At 37.1% G+C, this 17927-nt stretch overlaps 1 protein-coding gene across 1 annotated transcript in view; it reads right to left on the bottom strand.

Annotated features, from left to right (window-relative positions):
• The window catches only part of DNAH7 (dynein axonemal heavy chain 7), a gene marked incomplete at its 5' end in the record, with an annotated part of 302031 nt that overhangs the window by 181055 nt on the left and 103049 nt on the right, over window positions 1-17927 (bottom strand). Inside the window, 5 exons of the mRNA XM_007953149.2 lie at window positions 2570-2746; window positions 3300-3482; window positions 4332-4481; window positions 6489-6737; window positions 8103-8201. Of these exons, the coding sequence (XP_007951340.2) occupies window positions 2570-2746; window positions 3300-3482; window positions 4332-4481; window positions 6489-6737; window positions 8103-8201 (858 nt within the window). The remainder of the gene's footprint in view (window positions 1-2569; window positions 2747-3299; window positions 3483-4331; window positions 4482-6488; window positions 6738-8102; window positions 8202-17927) is intronic.

Below are 17927 nucleotides of genomic sequence, written 5' to 3'. Positions count from 1 at the left end.
AATTTAATCAAAGAAGAAATAGATACTAATTATCTAAACCAAAACTACTAAAAAAGAAAACTTTCAGAGAAGAAAATTATTTTGCTTATTTAAAATGCTTAAGAAATAAAATCCTAGTTTTTAACATATTTATAAACTACAACAATGCTTAGTAACTTATTCCTATGAATACAGTGCCAAGTCTCAAAGCACACAGAAACATTGCTGAAGTATTGTAAAAGTCATGCTCTTTACTTTCTGGGATTTCCCCTTGACCACTTACAAAATAAATAAAATAATGTGTACAGCTCCTAGAACCATGTATCATACAGCAAGTTCTCAATGAACATTCATTTTCTTCCCTCCAATTCTCCTCCAACCTTTAGAGTCTTAGTGGCTTCATGGTTAATATGAAAAAACTAACGCTCTGAAATTAACTCTTAGAAGACCAGAAGCAGCTAACTACAAATTCAGCCACAACCCTTGTAAAAGCAGGTAGAAATGACAGCTGAATTTTTTACTGATGGAACACCAAAATATAAATATGCGTTACTACAAGTAAGATATTTATCACTACATAAAACAATTTGTTCTTAATTTCTTCAAGAGAGGACAAAAGAGCATAGTACATTTAAGAAAAGCCTAAATTAAAGTTTTGCTGGTTTTTTTCTTCTCTGTTTTGCTGAAAGTGTAAGTTCCAGTTATATGGGAAAATTAATTTATTGGAATATCTACATTTTCTGACAATGCAAAAAACAAACACGTAGCTTATTTCATGATGACCCTCAATTCATCTGCTTCTTTGTAGAACATGATTATTTCATATCTACAATACATGTAGGTCACATCCAAGCTTCTTGGAAGATCAGGCTACAACCACCATCTCGTCCATTTCTCTCATATTCTTCCAACTAACTGCTATGAAGTTCCCTGGCCTCTCCCCTAAAGGTGTTTACTGAAAAGTTCCCCTATGATCAAGTGCTAATCTGAGGGACAGATATGTCAGTCTTTACCTCCTTTGACCTGACCTCTTACTAGTTTCTAATACTGCTATTTCCTTCTTAGACCCTGGATGGTACAAAAGGTGAACATGCTTGGCTGCTAACCAAAGGCTGGAGGTTAGAATCCACCCAGAGATGCATCAGAAAACAGACCTGGTGATCTACTTCCCAAAACATCAGCCCCTGACAACCCTACAGAGCACAGTACTACTCTGACACACACAGGGTGGATATGAGTTGGAATCAACTTGGTGGCAAATTTTTTGCTTTGCTTTCCTTCTCAAGGCACTCACCTCTCCTCCCTCTCTCTTGTCCAAAATGCTAGTACATTCCAGGATTCTATCCTTTGCTCTCTGTTTTTTTTCCTCTGGATTCTCCTTTTAGGAAATCTACATTAACATGGTTTTAAAGATCAATTTCCAAATCTCTACCTTGAGCCAAACTTCTGCCTCAAGGTCCTCTATGATATATCAATTAGTAAGAGGAATATCAATCCTATTTCCTATATTTGTCCCAAAGCCAAAGTCATTCTAAAAGACCTTTGAACATTAACCTAAGCATAAATTAAGCATAATTTCCATCTGGGGAGGGTTTAAGAGGCTCCTTGAAGTTCCATCAGTTCTCAGAAGCAGGAGATTTCCATTCATGTGGTTACTTCCCTCCCTTCTACTGCTCCACCAGCCCCACTGCCAAAGGGCCTTGAATTGAAAGAACGAAAAATGGATTTTCCCATTTTCGGGTATCTTTCTGGTCCTTGTACCAGAAACTGGCTTCCATTCCTGAATCCCAGCTTTTAGCTATCTACCAAAACCAAACCAAACTCACTGCTGTCCAGTTGATTCCAACTCATAGCAGCCCTCTAGGACAGAATAGAACTGTCCCCATAGGGTTTCCAAGGCTATACATCTTGGTGGAAACAGATTGCCACTTCTTTCTCCCATGGAACAGCTAGTGGGTTTGAACTGCTGATCTTTGGGTTAGCAGCCAAGCACTTTAACCACTGTGTCACCAGGGCTCCTTTAGCTATCTGCAGTAGTCCTAAGCAATGAGATGCACTCATGCTAAATAGAGTATGTTCCTCAATTAACATATCTAAGGCATTGATATATGTTCCTCCTTCAGTATTCACCATCCAGTTTTTTAGGTGCCAAAAATAAGATTGATTTTTAAGAAATTCTTTTTCTGATTATAGAAATAATATATATTTATTTCAGGAACTTTGGAAAAGAAAGAGAAGCATAAAAACGGACATTATAATCCAACAACTCATCAGAATCAAGAAATAGCATTTTGGATTATTTTCATCCACACATGGGTATGTGGGCCTCTGAGAAATTTTATTTAGAGAGAAATGATTAGCATGTATAATATTTTCTCAAATGCTAAAATGTTACATTTAAATTGGTTTCTGGAGAATAAGTACTTAAATTAAAATCTTTTTACTTCAATGAGAAAAACACTTTCAAAGTCAAACAAATCAAGAATTTTAATATCCAGCAATTGACAATAAACAAATATTAAAATTGATATATTTGGCTAATTTGAATTTTTCCATTCATTTTTAGTGTTCAAATTATCATTTCTCTTACCTTTGTATGCTTTCTAATAAATTCAACAGAAACAGGGACCATTCTGTCAAATAAGCTTACTATAAATTCTTTCTGAAGACTAGTGACCGAAGCAGGTAAAAGATTTATCCAAGACAGCATGAGTGGTCTCCAGCCTAATATGTGAGGCTCCATATAAATCATTCCACATCTGGACACCTGGAAAAACAGTCATTGTTTATCATCAAGGAAATGTTTATAAAAGGAATATGATTTGGTACATCTGTTGCTTACAACCTTCAGAAAACTCTTGGAAAATAAAGGAGCCTAAGTTTAATATAATATCATGTTCTAACTTTTTGTGTATGATCTACCACATAACCACAGACAAGGAGAAAAGTATCCCTGACTCTGAATTGTCAAGGTATATCAACAGATGTAGGAGCTCTGGTGGCGGAGTGCCTAAGGCATTTGACTGCTAACCAGAAGTCTGGCGGTTCAAACCCCCAGCCACTTCTCGGAAGGAAGGTTGGGCAATCTACTTCTGCAGAGATACCGCCTTGGAAGCCCAAGGAAGGGTCACTATGAGTTGGATCCGACTCAACAGCAGTGAGTTTGGTTTGGTTTTATCAACAGATATACTGATTCTCTAAGAATCACTAGTAAAGGAAATTCTACTAATATTTCTCAATTGAAGTCAAAGTTACTAAGCAAATAAGCATATTCCTAATAATTCACAATTTATAAGCAGATGTCCAAGTTAGGAACTTACAGTGGCAGGAGAAGCAACTTCTAAATCCATTGGTTCAAAAATGAGATTCATCTGTGGTGACATTTGAATAATCTCTCCACTCATCAGACATAGCTTTTTGTTGTCATCCAGGACAGTATTCATATTCTCAATCCATACTGCATCAACTGGTCCATCAAAAATTAACCACTTTCTATCTGGAGACTAGTTTATGTAGATATGAATAAAGTGCAAACATGTGATAGAAACAACGTAAGAAACAGTTGAATAATAACGTTTCAAACTTTAAAAGTAACTACTGAAAATTAATTTCACCATGGAAATGTAAAGGCACCCTTTTAATGAAGTATAGATGTATATATTGCCCCTAAAGAAGGCCATCTTTGTACAGACATGACATAAATACAACATCTCTCTTTAAGATTTCATCTTTTTCAGTGTTTCCAAACTCAAGTATATGCAACATGGGTTAAACTATTATTATAAGTAAACAACATATCATTGCTGAGAAAAATAGAATTTCCATTCAGCTTATCTGATTCTATATAATCCTATATTCATACAACATAAACACATTCCTCAGGTTGAAATGTCTCATGATAGCATGTTGTTATTGTTGTTGTTATTTGCTGTCGAGTCGGCCCCGACTCATAGCGACCCCTCCTTGGGTTTCCAAGGCAGTATCACTACGGAAGTAGGATTGCCCAACCTTCCTTCTGAGGAGTGGCATAGGATGTGAAAATCAGCATAACACTAACAGTCCCACAATGATATACTAAACGTCATTATATTTCCCCCTCTGTCCTTTTTCCTCCTGCCCACCCTCTGTACACCTCCGTAGCAAGATGTTAGTTAACGTGGCCTTTGGTATCTTTACAGGTGTTGACAATGTTCTTCACAGAAACACTGCCAAACTATCCAATAATGGGTTTTAAATAGGTATCTTTAACTATAAATATAAGTTACTCAATTGTTTGAACTGAAAAAAATCCTAAGTTGGTTAGAAATAAATATAAAGATTTTTAAAATGCATGCAAAAGTGCTAGCACTTACAACTGAAGAAGCAAATGATCTAAAACTGACAGCAAGGATCCCATCAGACCACTCGTGGGAGACTAAATCAAACTGTCCATACAGCTGACCCATGGTGATGGACTTAGGATTTAAAACAGTAATTTGAACTTTGTTTTCTTCCATTAGCCCCTGAAAGAAAAAAAAAAAAGTCACTTATTTATTATGTATGACAATGTAACAAGGTCAGTCCTTCCCAATACTGACTTCCATCATCCCCATCCCCAGAGCTTAAGAAACAAGCTAGCAAACTGAAGTAATGACATGGGAAAAATAATATAATACATTGCTTTCTCTCTGTGCCCAGGAAGAGGATAACCATACACCTTCCTAAATTCAGAATTATTGGAAAGTTCTATCATCTTTCTAATCAGGACAAAGTTGTTGACACCACAGAACGGTCTTACTCAAAGGCAGCAAGGCTAGTGTGAAGCTATAGCCTGTGTACACTGGCTAAGGAGGCCTGTCTTGTTTATCTTCCCACAGTGTCACTCTTAGAATTTCCAGGTAACGAAGCATTTCAGACTTAGCAATTGGATCAAAGCACATGTCCATACCTTCACCTTTGTTAATCTTTGACTGGCACCTTGCTTAGTTCTTTTGAAGACTTGTTTGTTTTCATAGCAAAAAGAAAAAAAAAAAAAACCAGGCAAACAGAAACGCAAACACAAAATGAGGAAAAGAATTGCAGGATGACAGGAAGGCAAGGCAGGAAGAAGGAAATGATGAGAAAGAGGGGGGAAAGGAGATAAAGGGAAGGGAAGAGAATGAAAGGAAAGAGAAGGGGAAAGAAAGAGCAGCAGAAACATAGAAAAGCAGAAGAAAGAGATGAAGAAAGAAGCAGCACATCCACTTGCATGTTAATAAGTATAAATGCGTCTAAATTCCCCAGGAAAAGATAAAGACCATTAAACTGGATAAAATGAAAGTCAAACTATTTGCTCTCTCTCTCTAAGAAAGGATAGATTAAACTGGGCAGTAAGTTACTGAATTTAAGGAAGTCCTCACTTCCTCAGGCATGTGGCAAATACAGACAGCCTAGGGCTTAGACAAACGGGGACAAGACCACACAAGGAGCTGAGACAGCCCTCAGGAAAAATACAATGAAACAGGAAAAAGGTGGCAAACAATGAAAAAGGTTTTCTGTGAGAATAAGAAACAGGAAGAAGGATTTCAAGATGTTTGTTTTCAGTAAGAATGTGGAATGCTTCAGCACTTGAAAATATGTGAAGTAACATTTTATTTTAAACTTTATATAATGTCCAGGAATAAAATGGTAAATGATCAAGACAACCAGAGTTATAAATAAAGACATGTGCAAATACACATGTAGGGGTAAAGAAAGGAATGCAAATTGAAATTAGACAAAGTGAATCCCAGGCAGATAACAAGTAAATAACTTTGTATTGGTTTAAATCTAGCCTCTAGGAAGGAGATATAATAATCATAAATCCCACATAGGCTATAATGATTGAAATATATGAAGCAAAAACTATTAGAAAAAGAAGGAAAGGTACACAGAAATATTAGCTGGAGAATATACACAGTGTTTTCTATATCAAAATAAGCCAAAAAAAATGTGGTATATGAATAAGAATTTTCAATAATATAGGGTTGCTATGAGTCAAAATGTACTCAACAACACTCAACAGTCATAATAAATATGTGTATATATATGTGTGTGTGTGTATGTAGACACACACATATATATACACACATATTACATATGTACATTCAAATTCAATAGCAATAGCAGCTAGTAACAGAAGTTTGCATTACAAATCTAACCACCCAAAAAATTAAAAAAAAAAAAAATTCTCCCAAAAGTACTCAAGGGAAATCTTCAAATATTTCTGAGTTTTCAGATTTTCTTCTACAATGAAGATGTATTAACCTTTATGATTAAAATATTTTTTAAAAAGAAACAGAGGACTGAGTGGCAAATCTGTGGTCATATCCTTTATATGCTGAATGTCCTACGCGCTTCATTTTACATTCCAAATTTTATTTTCTCCTTCATTTGTTTATCTTGTGACTTAAGTTACTTTATGGAAAGTTACCTGTTTGAATGGTCTTACATTCTTTCCTGCAGCTGGTTATAAACACATTAATGCATTATTAATAATAGTGTTGACTTACCATTTCACATATATCATTCAGTGCCCCAGCTAAGACACGGTACGCACTTGTCTTTCCTCCAAATGGTTCTCCAACAATCATAAAACCGTGACGCACAATCATCATTTCATATATTTGAAGAATCTTCTCAGAAAAGAATTTGGTCATCTGCAGATTCATGGAGTTACAATTATCTTTGATAGCTTCCAGCAAATCATTGTAATCTGGTTTAGGTAATTTCACTCCAGGAAACAAATCCGAAGTAATTCCCTGATAACAGATGATATGTGTGTGTGTGTGTACACACATACATACACACACAAACATGACAGAACTTCCTTCTTGTAATTTAATGTAATGTAATCAATCAATCCTTTGAGGTTATAAAAAGACCAGAACAGACACAGGCACATACACGGGGAAAGAGAGGGGACACACGAGGACCACCTACAAGCAAGGCATGGCAAGGATGACCAGATGCACGAGAAGAGGTTCAGAAAAGGAACAGACACAGATGAGACCCTGACTCGGACTGTCAGCCTCCAGAATTGTAAGAAAATAAGTTTCTGTTCTTTAACACCAACTACTTGTGGTATTTCTGTTATAAAAGCACTGGACAAGTAAGACACTACTCCATAAATGCTCACTGAATGAATACATAACTGCACAAGGGTACATCTCCTGTTGTACATTCCCACTTTCTGAAAGGAAAGCTAGACAGTTTTTATTCTGGAAAATCTGTACAGTGCACTAGTACCAGGGAAATTGAGGGCAAACTTTCAGAAGAAAATGTGAACCCTTTCCTCGTTGACTTACACTGTCAGCTCCAAATACTAAGGAAATGATGAAACATGGTCTCTAGGGATAGCTTATGAAACTGACCACTACAGTGGAAGCATCCCTTCTCCCAATCCTCAAGACCGGCATACATCTTCCACGTTTACATGGTAAATGCTGCCTGTACTCCACAGCAGTGTAAATTAACGCAACATCCAACATTGGCAGAAGCCCACTGCCCGCCCCCTTGGTTTCTTCTACTTGTGATATGATATTATGGAAATTTTAAGTTATTATTCTAATACTTCTCATATACTAATACTCTAATCCTGAAGAGTATTAAGCTTAATTCTTAATTTTTCCTGAAAAATAATTCCATAAAAGTCACCATATTCACTGAAACAAATTAAGCTTATTTCTTCAATCACTAATTTAGCAAACACTTATCACATCTATTTTGTTCTAGGGATTCTATAGTGTTAGGCAAATTATATCCTTTATAGACCCTACATTTCAGTAGAATGAAGCCAAACAAAAACAAAAAAATAAAATGGCTTGGATTAGGCACACCTTAGTCTTCAAAGTGACATCTTCACTCTTCAACACTTTAAACTCTTTTGTGCTCACATATGAAGCTAAAAAAATTGATATTTAAAAACCCCAAATTGTTTAAAGTCATCCCAAGCAACAAAGCTATCCAAACACACATCAAATAAAACATAGAATGATCTATGTTTCTCTGTATCACATCACTGTTCTACATAGTGCAAATTTCTCATATGGAGCTTTGCAAACTTGACATTTCATAAATACATTATTATAAAAGTTTCGATACACTGTAGCAATAATTGTTCTTACCTCAAAGAGTGGTAAATCATGGGACAAAAATTTTGGCAGATTTACGTCAATAATAGATCTAAGCAGCAAAATTTCTTCATTTTCATTTGGGTATTTCAGCTAAAAGAAAATATATTCATGATCATATTTGCAATATGCTAACCATAGCCTCCTGCATGTGTCTGCACACATATACACACACAGACATACACACAGACACATACAAATACACTCAGGCCTCACAGGCTACTAAACAAATGCAAAAACATCATTTTTATTTCTTTTCATTTTCTTAGATTGTTATTAAGTTTAGAAACTGACATTTATACTTGCTGAGTTTTCTACTAGTTTATTATAAAAACCTGTGTTCACTAACTACACTTTCCATTCACAGATGGACTAAATAAGGAACTATTGGGCATGTATTCAGTATAGTTCAGGACTTGTTATTGCCTATATATTGGATAGGAGCTCTGGTAGCATAGTGGCTAAAGCACTTGACTGCTAACCAGAAGGCTGGCGGTTCAAACCCACCAGCCACTCCTCGGAAGGAAGGTTGGGCAATCCTACTTCCATAGCGATACTGCCTCGGAAACCCAAGGAGGGGTCGCTATGAGTCGGGGCCGACTCGACAGCAAACAACAACAACATATATTGGATAGGAGCTTGCTTGTCCTCTGCATTCAAGATCAGTAGTGAGTTGGCTAATTGAAAATAATAATTAAAAGTGAGTAATATTCTGGTCTCATGGCAAAAAAAAAAAAAAAGGCTACCTCTTTTGCCATGAGACAAGAAGAACTGTATGGCGTCCAGCTACCATTATTGAATATTTTGGTCTCAGATTCTCTAGAAGAACCCTGATCAAAAGGAAGAAACTGCAGAACAGAATTTCAAATTCCCATGGAGTCCAGACTTTCTGAAGCCATGGAGGATGGATAAATCCCTGAAACTGCTGCCCTATAGTAATCTTTAAACCTCAAACCAAAAATATTTTGTAATGTATTTTTAAAACCAAACAAGAGTTTAGCTTAATTAGTGAAGAATGTCCACCTTGACTACTGTGCCCTTTAAAGAACTGTTTGTCTGTCTGTTGGGTGCCGTTGAGTCAATTCTGACTAATAGCAACCCTGTGTATAACAGAATGAAACACTGCCTGGTCCTGCATCATCTTCACTACCTTGCTCCACTTAAGCCCACCATTGCAGTCACTGTGTCAATGCACCTCACTGAGGCTCTTCTTCTCCGACCTCCCAGTTTACCAAACATGCTGTCACTCTCCAGGGACTGTCCCCTTCCGATAACATGGCCAGAGTAGGAGAGACAAAGTCTGGCCATTCTTGCTTCTAAGGAGCATTGCAGATGCACTTCTTCCAGGACAAATTTGTTTGTTCTGGCAGTCCATGGTATTTTTAGTATTCTTCACCAACCCCACAATTCAAAGGCATAAATTTTCTTCATTCTTCCTTATTCACTGTCCAGCTTTCACATGCATATGAGCCAAGTGAAAATACAATGGCTTGGATTAGGTACACCTTAGTCTTCAAAGTGACATCTTCACTCTTCAACACTTTAAAGAGGTTTTTTTTCAGCAGATTTGATCAGTACAATATGATATCTCATTTCTTGACTGCTCCTTCCATGAGTGTTGATTGTGGATCCAAGTAAAATGAAATTTTGACAACTTCAATCTTTTCTCCATTTATCATGATGTTGTTTATTGGTCCAGTGGTGAAGATTTTCATTTTCTTTATATTGAGGTGTAATCCATACTGAAGACGGCAGTATTTTATTTTCCTCAGTAAGTGTTTCCAGTCATCTTCACTTTCAGAAAGGCAAGGTTGTGTCGTCTGCATAGCACAGGTTGTTAATGAGTCTTCCTTCAATCCTGATGCCACGTTCTTCCTTTTGTCTTGCTTCTCAGATTATTTGATCAGTCTACAGATGGAATAAGTATGGTGAAAGGATACAAGCCTAACGCACTCACTTTCTGATTTTAAACCATGCAGTATTTCCTTGTTCTGCTCCAGTGACTGCCTCTTGGTTTATTTGTATGTTCCTCATGAGCACAATTAAGTGTTCTGGAAATTCCCATTCTTCATAATGTTATCCATAATTTGTAATGTTCCACACAGTCAAATATTTTTGCATAGTCAATAAAACACAGGTAAACATCTTTCTGGTGTTCTTTACTTTCAGCCAAGATCTATCTGGCATCAGCAATGATATTCTTCATTCCACATCTTCTACTGAATGCAGTTTGCATTTCTGGATATTCTCTATCAATATACTGCTGCAATCGTTTATGAATTATCTTCAGCAAGATTTTATTTGCATGTGATATTAATGATACTATTTGATAATTTCCATATACTGCTGGATCATCTTTCTTTGGAATGGGCACAAATATAGATCTCTTCCATTCATTGGCCAGGTAGCTATCTTCCAAATTTCCTAGCATAAATCACTAAGAGCCTCCAATACTGTTTCTGTTTGTTCAAACAATTCCTGGAGACTTGTTTTAGGCAATTCCTTCAGTACAGCTTGGACTTCTTTCTTCAATACCATTGATTCTTGATTATGTGCTATGTCCTGGAGTGGTTGAATGCTGACCAATTCTTTTTGGCACACTGATTCTGTGTACTCCTTCCATCTTTTTTTTGATGTTTGTTGCATCGGTCAATATTTTGCCCATAGAATCCTTCGATATTGCAACTTGAAGCTTGAATTTTTTTTTTTTTTTCAGTTCTTTCAGCTTGATTACTAATGAATATTTGCAGCTATTTCTTCCCATTTGCCCCATCAGCAAATGAAGGCCCCAAAAGCTTTATCTCATCCATGTCATTAAGGTCAACTCTACCTTGAGGAGGCAACCCTTTCCTGGTCATATTTTCAGTGTTTTCCAACCTAAGGGGCTCATCTTTTGGCACTATATCAGACAAGACTTCATTGTTCTTCATAAAATTTTCCAAGTAATGTATCAGTCAGTGTTTCACTGCTATTCACAAGGTTTTCAGTGGCCTTTTTTTTTTTTTTTTTTTCAGAAGTGGATGGCTCTGTCCTTCTTTCCAGTCTACCTTAGTCTGGAAGCTCTGCTGAAACCTGTTCACTATGGGTGACCCTCCTGGTGTTTGAAATACCAGTCACATAGTCTCCAGGCCCACAGCAAAATGCAAGCCACCACAGTACGACAAACTGACAGCTAAGTAATAGAAGAACTACCTATATGGGATCAAATTGACAAAGGAGGGTAAGAGCTGTTACAAAACTTGAAGAATGTAATTAATATCACTGACTTGTAGATGTAGAAATTGACAAAGTAGTATATGTTTTGCTCTGCACATTCTCAACAATAACAAAAAACAAATTATAAAAAGTAGGTAATCATTTTTAGATGATGTATTTAAATTTAAAACATATAAATACTTACTCATTTGCCAATATTCAGAAGTCAAAGCCTTTTCTCCTATTGAAGAGTTATACACTGTTTTCTTGCAAAAAGGAGCACTGGTTTTGCCATGTTTAAGGAATTTGGTTGCTAACAAAATAGTCAGTGGTTTGAACCCACCAGCCACTCAGAAAGATGAGCCAGTCTGCTTCTGTAAAGATTTACAACCTTGGAAACCCAGCAGAGGTCACTATGAGTTGGATTTGACTTCATGGCTGTAAGTTTGGTTTTGGTTTTGGTTTTTCTTACAAAAACCACATTCATAAATATACCATTTATTCTTTGCCCAGTTTTGTGGGGTTTTTTCTTTTTTGATTTTCTTTTTAAGTGGATAATGCCCTTGAAACATACTGGAGGAATATAATTGTAGCAGCCTTCTAACTTTTTTTTTCAGTTTTTTACATTGGTCTCACTCACCCACACCTAATTCAAAGTCAATGTTTTAGCACTTCACCTTTAGTGAAGCTTTCTAAAATAGTGAACTTAGTTTTCATGGTAAAACTCTTATTTCCACACTTAAATTTCATCAGTTTACACAAAATTTAATTAATTGGCATAATAGTAACATGTCCAACTCGCTTCAAAAATGTTCAGGAACAAATAAGCTGACACTGGGTAAGGAATACCGTTCAACCGCAGGAAGTAGAAGTGAAAGGGTAAACCAGCATGACGTCTGCTGCTTGGGGGTTCTGCAGGCAGGGTGGGATATGTCAGCATGTTCCAAAGAAAGAATGGAGAATGTTGGTTAATATGCTGAGTAAGTTGAGTAGATTGTCTTGATTCCCTAGTGCTGCTATAACAGAAACACCACAAGTGTATGGTTTTAACAAACAGGAATTTATTCTTTTACAATTTCAGAAGCTAGAAGTCCAAATACAGAGTGCTGGTTGTAGGGGCTGGGTGAAGGCCCCTAAGCCTTGGGCTTCAGCTCTACCTCTTGTTCCAGGCCCATGCAGCTACTGGCTGCTGAGGCTGACAAACCCAAGTAGGCAAAATGGCACAATCCCACAGTAGGCAACATGGCAGGTCATTGGTTCAAGTCCAGAAACAATCCTAAGATCAGCAGACAACAGAGCAGGCCATGGGTTCAAGTCCAGGAACTGGAGATGAAGGCTCAGCCAAATGCAGGACCCAAGTGTTCCAAAAAGCTAGAGACTTTCCCTGAAGCTTCTCCACATGTACTAGAAGTAGGCCACACTCTGAAAGTAACTCCTTTCAACTACTAAGCTGCTCACAGCAGATCCCACCATGGAGTGATTCGCATCCTGGGGAATAACTACATTCAGTTGCCAAGTCACTCACAACCACAGTCTGACCAAGTTGATACAAAACTTAACTACCAAAGAAAAACACTTGTATTAAATTCTAAAGCACCTGTGGTATACCCAAGGTTTACTAAAAATTTGACTGAGCTATAAACTTGTTGCTTAAACCCATAATAGGGTTCACATAAATAGTGTAAATCTGAACTCAGAATTATTTTCCTCAACATCTTACTCCTAAGTTTTGTTTCCTGACAGCATGCATTTAATTTTCCAGAACGTTCTTCCTTTCCTCTAGAATCCTTCTGGCCAATAAATTCCATGTTCCTGCTTAACAGGGTTAACCTGATAAGGCAAGTGCTGCCTGGCAATTGAGTCCAACCACCTCTGAATCTCCAGAGCACTTGATGCCAAAGCTAGCCCTGTTCATCTGTGCTTTGTCTTTGGAGCAAGCTAGCCACCTAAATTGTGATGTCAGAAGTCTGTTTTGCCATCTGAAAGGCTATTATATTAAAACAAATGTCTAAATTGTTTTTTGATATAATAGAAACAAACTTCAAAATATACAGACCAAAACATTCAACAATTCTAAATTAGCTTTTGACAAAGAATGATAGAATTCATTTGCAGGATTCATTTGCTGCACAAACTTTAATAGTTCACTTTCATAGCACAGATTTTAGTGATGACATACGCTAGAACAATGCATTATCTTTTTCCATTATCTGACCACAATGCAATCCTGACATGCCAGGTTAATACAAATTGTTGCATCTTGTTGCTTTTGTTTACTGCAAAAATCTATGACTTAAAGTTATGTTAGGCTAATGTGAAATAGAATATCATCACTATATATCAGAATTCTTGATGGTATTATTATAGAAGATAAAAATGCATGCCATTGTTCTTAATCATGCAGGACATATTTTAAAACCTATCTTTTTCAAAGCATAAACATGAAAATTTTACAAGGTCACACTTTGATGTTTTTTGATATTAACTATAAGCTTATCTTTCTTTCATAAAGAACTATTCAATGGATAGTTATATTTCATTATTCCACAAAGTAATTCCAAAGAAGTTAATCAAGTCTAAAAGTTTTGGGGGTTTTCATCTATATCATTATGATTAAGGAGTCCCAGTGGTGCAGTGGTTAAACCCCTCAGCTGTTAACTGAAAGGTCAGTGGTTTGAACCTACCAGACATTCCACAGGAGAAAGATGTTGCAGTTTGCTTCTATAAAGATTATACCCTTGGAAATCCTCTGGGGCTGTTCTACTCTGTCCTATAGGGTCACTAAGAATCAGAATAACTCAAAGACAATGGGTTTTTGGTTTCATAGTTATGATTAATACCAGTTTAAAATTCAAACATTATATTGTAAATCTATTACTGGTACTCAACAATGTGTGGTGATTGTTTAATTATATTAAATGACAAGGTATAGGGTCTTCTGTATTATTATTGTTGTTATATTGTTAGGTGCCATCAAGTAGGCCCTGACTCATAGTGACCCTATGTACAACCCAACAAAACACTGCCAAGTCATGCACCATCCTCACAATTCTTGCTACACTTGAACCCATCATTGTAGCCACTGTGTCGATCCATTTCATTAAGGGTCTTGTCTTTTTTGCTGACCTTCTCCTTTACCAAACATGATATCCCTCTCTAGGGAATGATCCTTTCTGACAACATAACCAAAGTAGGTGGCCATTCTTGCTTCCAAGTAACATTCTGGCTGCACTTCTTCCAGGACAGATTTGTTAGCTCTTCTGGTAGTCCATGGTATTTTAAGTATTCTTTGCCAACACCACAACTCAAAAGTATCAACTCCTCTCTTGTCCAGCTTTCACATGCAGATGAGGCTATTGAGAACACCATGGTCTGGATCAGGCACACCTTAGTCTTCAAGGAGACATCTTTGCTCTTCAACACTTTACATAGGTCTTTTGCAGCAGATTGACCAGGCAATACGACATCTGATTTCTTGATCACTGCTTGCATGGGTGTTGATTGTGGATCCAAGTAAAATGAAATCTTTGACATGTTTGATCTTTTCTCCACTTATCATGACTCTGCTTATTGGTCCAGTTATGAGGATTTTCATTTTCTTTATGTTGAGGTGTAATCTATATTGCAGACTATAGTCTTTAATCTTCATCAGTAAGTGCTTCAAGTCATCTTCACTTTCAGCAAGCAAGGTTGTGTGGTCTGCATGTTGCAGGTTCTTAATGAGTCTTCCTCTAATCCTAATGCTACGTTCTTCTTCATGTAGCCAGCTTCTTGGATTATTTGTTCAGCATACAGATTGAATAAGTATGGTGAAAGGATACAGCCTTGACACATGCCCTTCCTGACTTTAAACCATCCAGTGTGCCCTTGTTCTCTTCAAACAACAGCCTCCTGGTCTATGTACAGTTTCCTCATGAGCACAATGAAATATTCTGGAATTCCCATTCTTCTCAATGTTATCTATAATTTGTTATGATACACACAGTAAAACGTCTTTGCATAGTCAATAAAACACAAGTAAACATCTTTCTGGTATTCTTTGCTTTGAGCCAAGATCCATCTGACATAAGCAATGATATCCCTCATTCCACATCCTCTTCTGAATCCAGCTTACATTTCTGGAAGTTCCCTGTCAATATACTGCTGCAACCATTTTTTAATTATCTGCAGCAAGATTTTGTGTGTGTGATATTGCCTAAGGCATTTGACTGCTAACCAGAAGGCTGGCAGTTCACACCCACCAGCCACTCCTCAGAAGGAAGGTTGGGCAACTTATGTTTGTAGTGATACTGCCTTGGAAACCCAAGGAGGGGTTGCTATGAGTTTGATCCCACTTGACAGTAGTGAGTGTGAGAGTGATATTAATGATATTGCTCAATAATTTCCACATTCTGCGGGATCACCTTTCTTTGGAATGGGTACAAATATAGATCTCTTCCAGTCAGTTGGCTATGTAGCTGTCTTCAAATTTCTTGGCATAGATGAGTAAGTGCCTCCAGTATGGCATCTGTTTGTTGAAACATGGGTATTCTGTGAATTCCTGAAGCCTTGTTTTTCACCAATTCCTTCAGTGCAGCTTTGACTTCTTCCTTCACTACCATTGGTTCTTGATCACTCTTGAAATACCACCTCTTGAAATAGTTAGATAGTGACTAGTTCTTTCTTGTACAGTGACTCTCTGTATTCCTTCCATCTTCTTTTGATGCTTCCTGCATCATTCAATATTTTGCCCATAGAATCCTTCAATATTGCAACTCAAAGCTTGATTTTTTTCTTCAGTTCTATCAGCTTGAGAAATGCCAAGTGTGTTTTTCCTTTTTGGTTTTCTAGCTCCAGGTCTTTGCACATTTCATTATAATAATTGGCTTTGTCCTCTCTAGATGCTCTTTGAAACCTTCTGTTCAGCTCTTGTATTTTGTCATTTCTTCCATTTGCCTTAGTTACTCTCCATTCAAGAATAAGTTTCAGAGTCTCTTCTGACATCTATTGTGGTCTATTCTTCCTTTCTTTTTTAATGACCTTTTGCTTTCTTCATGGATGATGCTCTTGATGTCATCCCACAACTCGTGTGGTTTTTGGTCATTGGTATTCAATGCATCAAATCTATTCTTCAGATGGTTTCTGTATTCAGATGGGATATAATCAAGGTCATATTTTGACTCTTGTGGACTTGTTTTAATTTTCTTCATCTTCAGCTTGAACTTGCTTACGAGCAATTGATGATCTGTTCCACAGTTAGCTTCCAGCCTTGTTTTGGTTGAAGATATGGAGTTTCTCCATCACCTCTATCTGATTTCTGTGTATTCCATCTGGTAGCCACCGTTCATGTTGTTGAAAAAAAGTATTTTCAATGAATAAATCGTTGTTGCTGTTGTGTGCCAGAGTCAGCCCCAACTCACAGCGACCTCTCCTTGGGTTTCCGAGGTAGTATCACTATGGAAGTAGATTGCCCAACCTTCCTTCTGAGGAGTGGCTGGGGGGTTTGAACCACCAGCTTTCTGGTTAGCAGGCAAGTGCCTTTGACTCCGGCATCATTTCTATCACCAAAGCCATACTTTTCAACTATCAATGATTCTTCTTTGCTTCCAACTTTCACATTCCATTCACCAATAATCATCAATACATCTTGATTGTATGTTGGGTCAATTTCAGACTGCAGATATTGGTAAACATTTTCAGTCTCTTCATCTTTGGCATTAGTGGTTGGTGTATAAATTTCAATAATAGTTGTATTAACTGGTCTTCCTTGTAGGCATATGTCCTTCTTTGTAGACAACGTCCTATCACTGACAGCACTGTATTTCAGGATAGATCTTGAAACATTGTAGCAGTGAATACCATGCCATTCCTCTTCAATTTGTCATTTCCAGCATAGTAGGTCAGATGATTGTCTGATTCAAAATGACTGATACCACTTCATTTAAGCTCACTAATGCCTAGGATATTGATCATTGTGTGTTCCACTTCATTTTTGACAACTTCCAATTTTCCTGGATTCATACTTCATACATTGCATGTTCCAATTATTAATGGATGTTTGCAACTGTTTCTTCCCATTTTGAGTCATAGCTCATAAGTAAATGAGGGTCCCGAAAGCTTTACTTCATCCACGTCTTAAGGTCAACTCTACTTTGAGGAGGCAGCTCTTCCTCAGTCAGATTTTGAGTGCCTTCTAACTTGAGGGATTCATCTTCTGGCAATATATGAGATAATGTTTCAGCTATTCATAAAGTTTTCCAGTAATATATCAGACAGTGTTTCACTACTTTTCATAAGATTTTCACCAGCCATTTCTTTGAGAAGTGGTCGGCCACTTCCTTCTTCCCAGTCTGTCTCAGTCTGGAAGCTCTTCCGAAACCTGTCCACCATGGGTGACCCTGCTGGTATTTCAAATACTGATGGCATAGCCTCCAGCCTCACACCAACACGCAAGCCACACAGTGCAACAAACTGACAGACAAGTGGTGGTCTGTATTATTAATCATATATCAATTAATATATTTGTTAATCATATATGATTAATATTTGTTAATTATATATTATTATATATCAGAGAGATGCACCTGGTACAAAGGTAACAGCCCAGCTTATAGACTGAGACAGACTAGGAAGAAGGAAGAGGCC

The sequence above is a fragment of the Orycteropus afer genome, unplaced genomic scaffold, assembly GCF_000298275.1.
Source record: "Orycteropus afer afer isolate SDZICR_OR568_19922 unplaced genomic scaffold, OryAfe1.0 scaffold00374, whole genome shotgun sequence".
Taxonomy (NCBI): domain Eukaryota; kingdom Metazoa; phylum Chordata; class Mammalia; order Tubulidentata; family Orycteropodidae; genus Orycteropus; species Orycteropus afer.
Note: the sequence above shows the minus strand (reverse complement) of the source record. Positions and strands in the feature narration are given on the sequence as shown.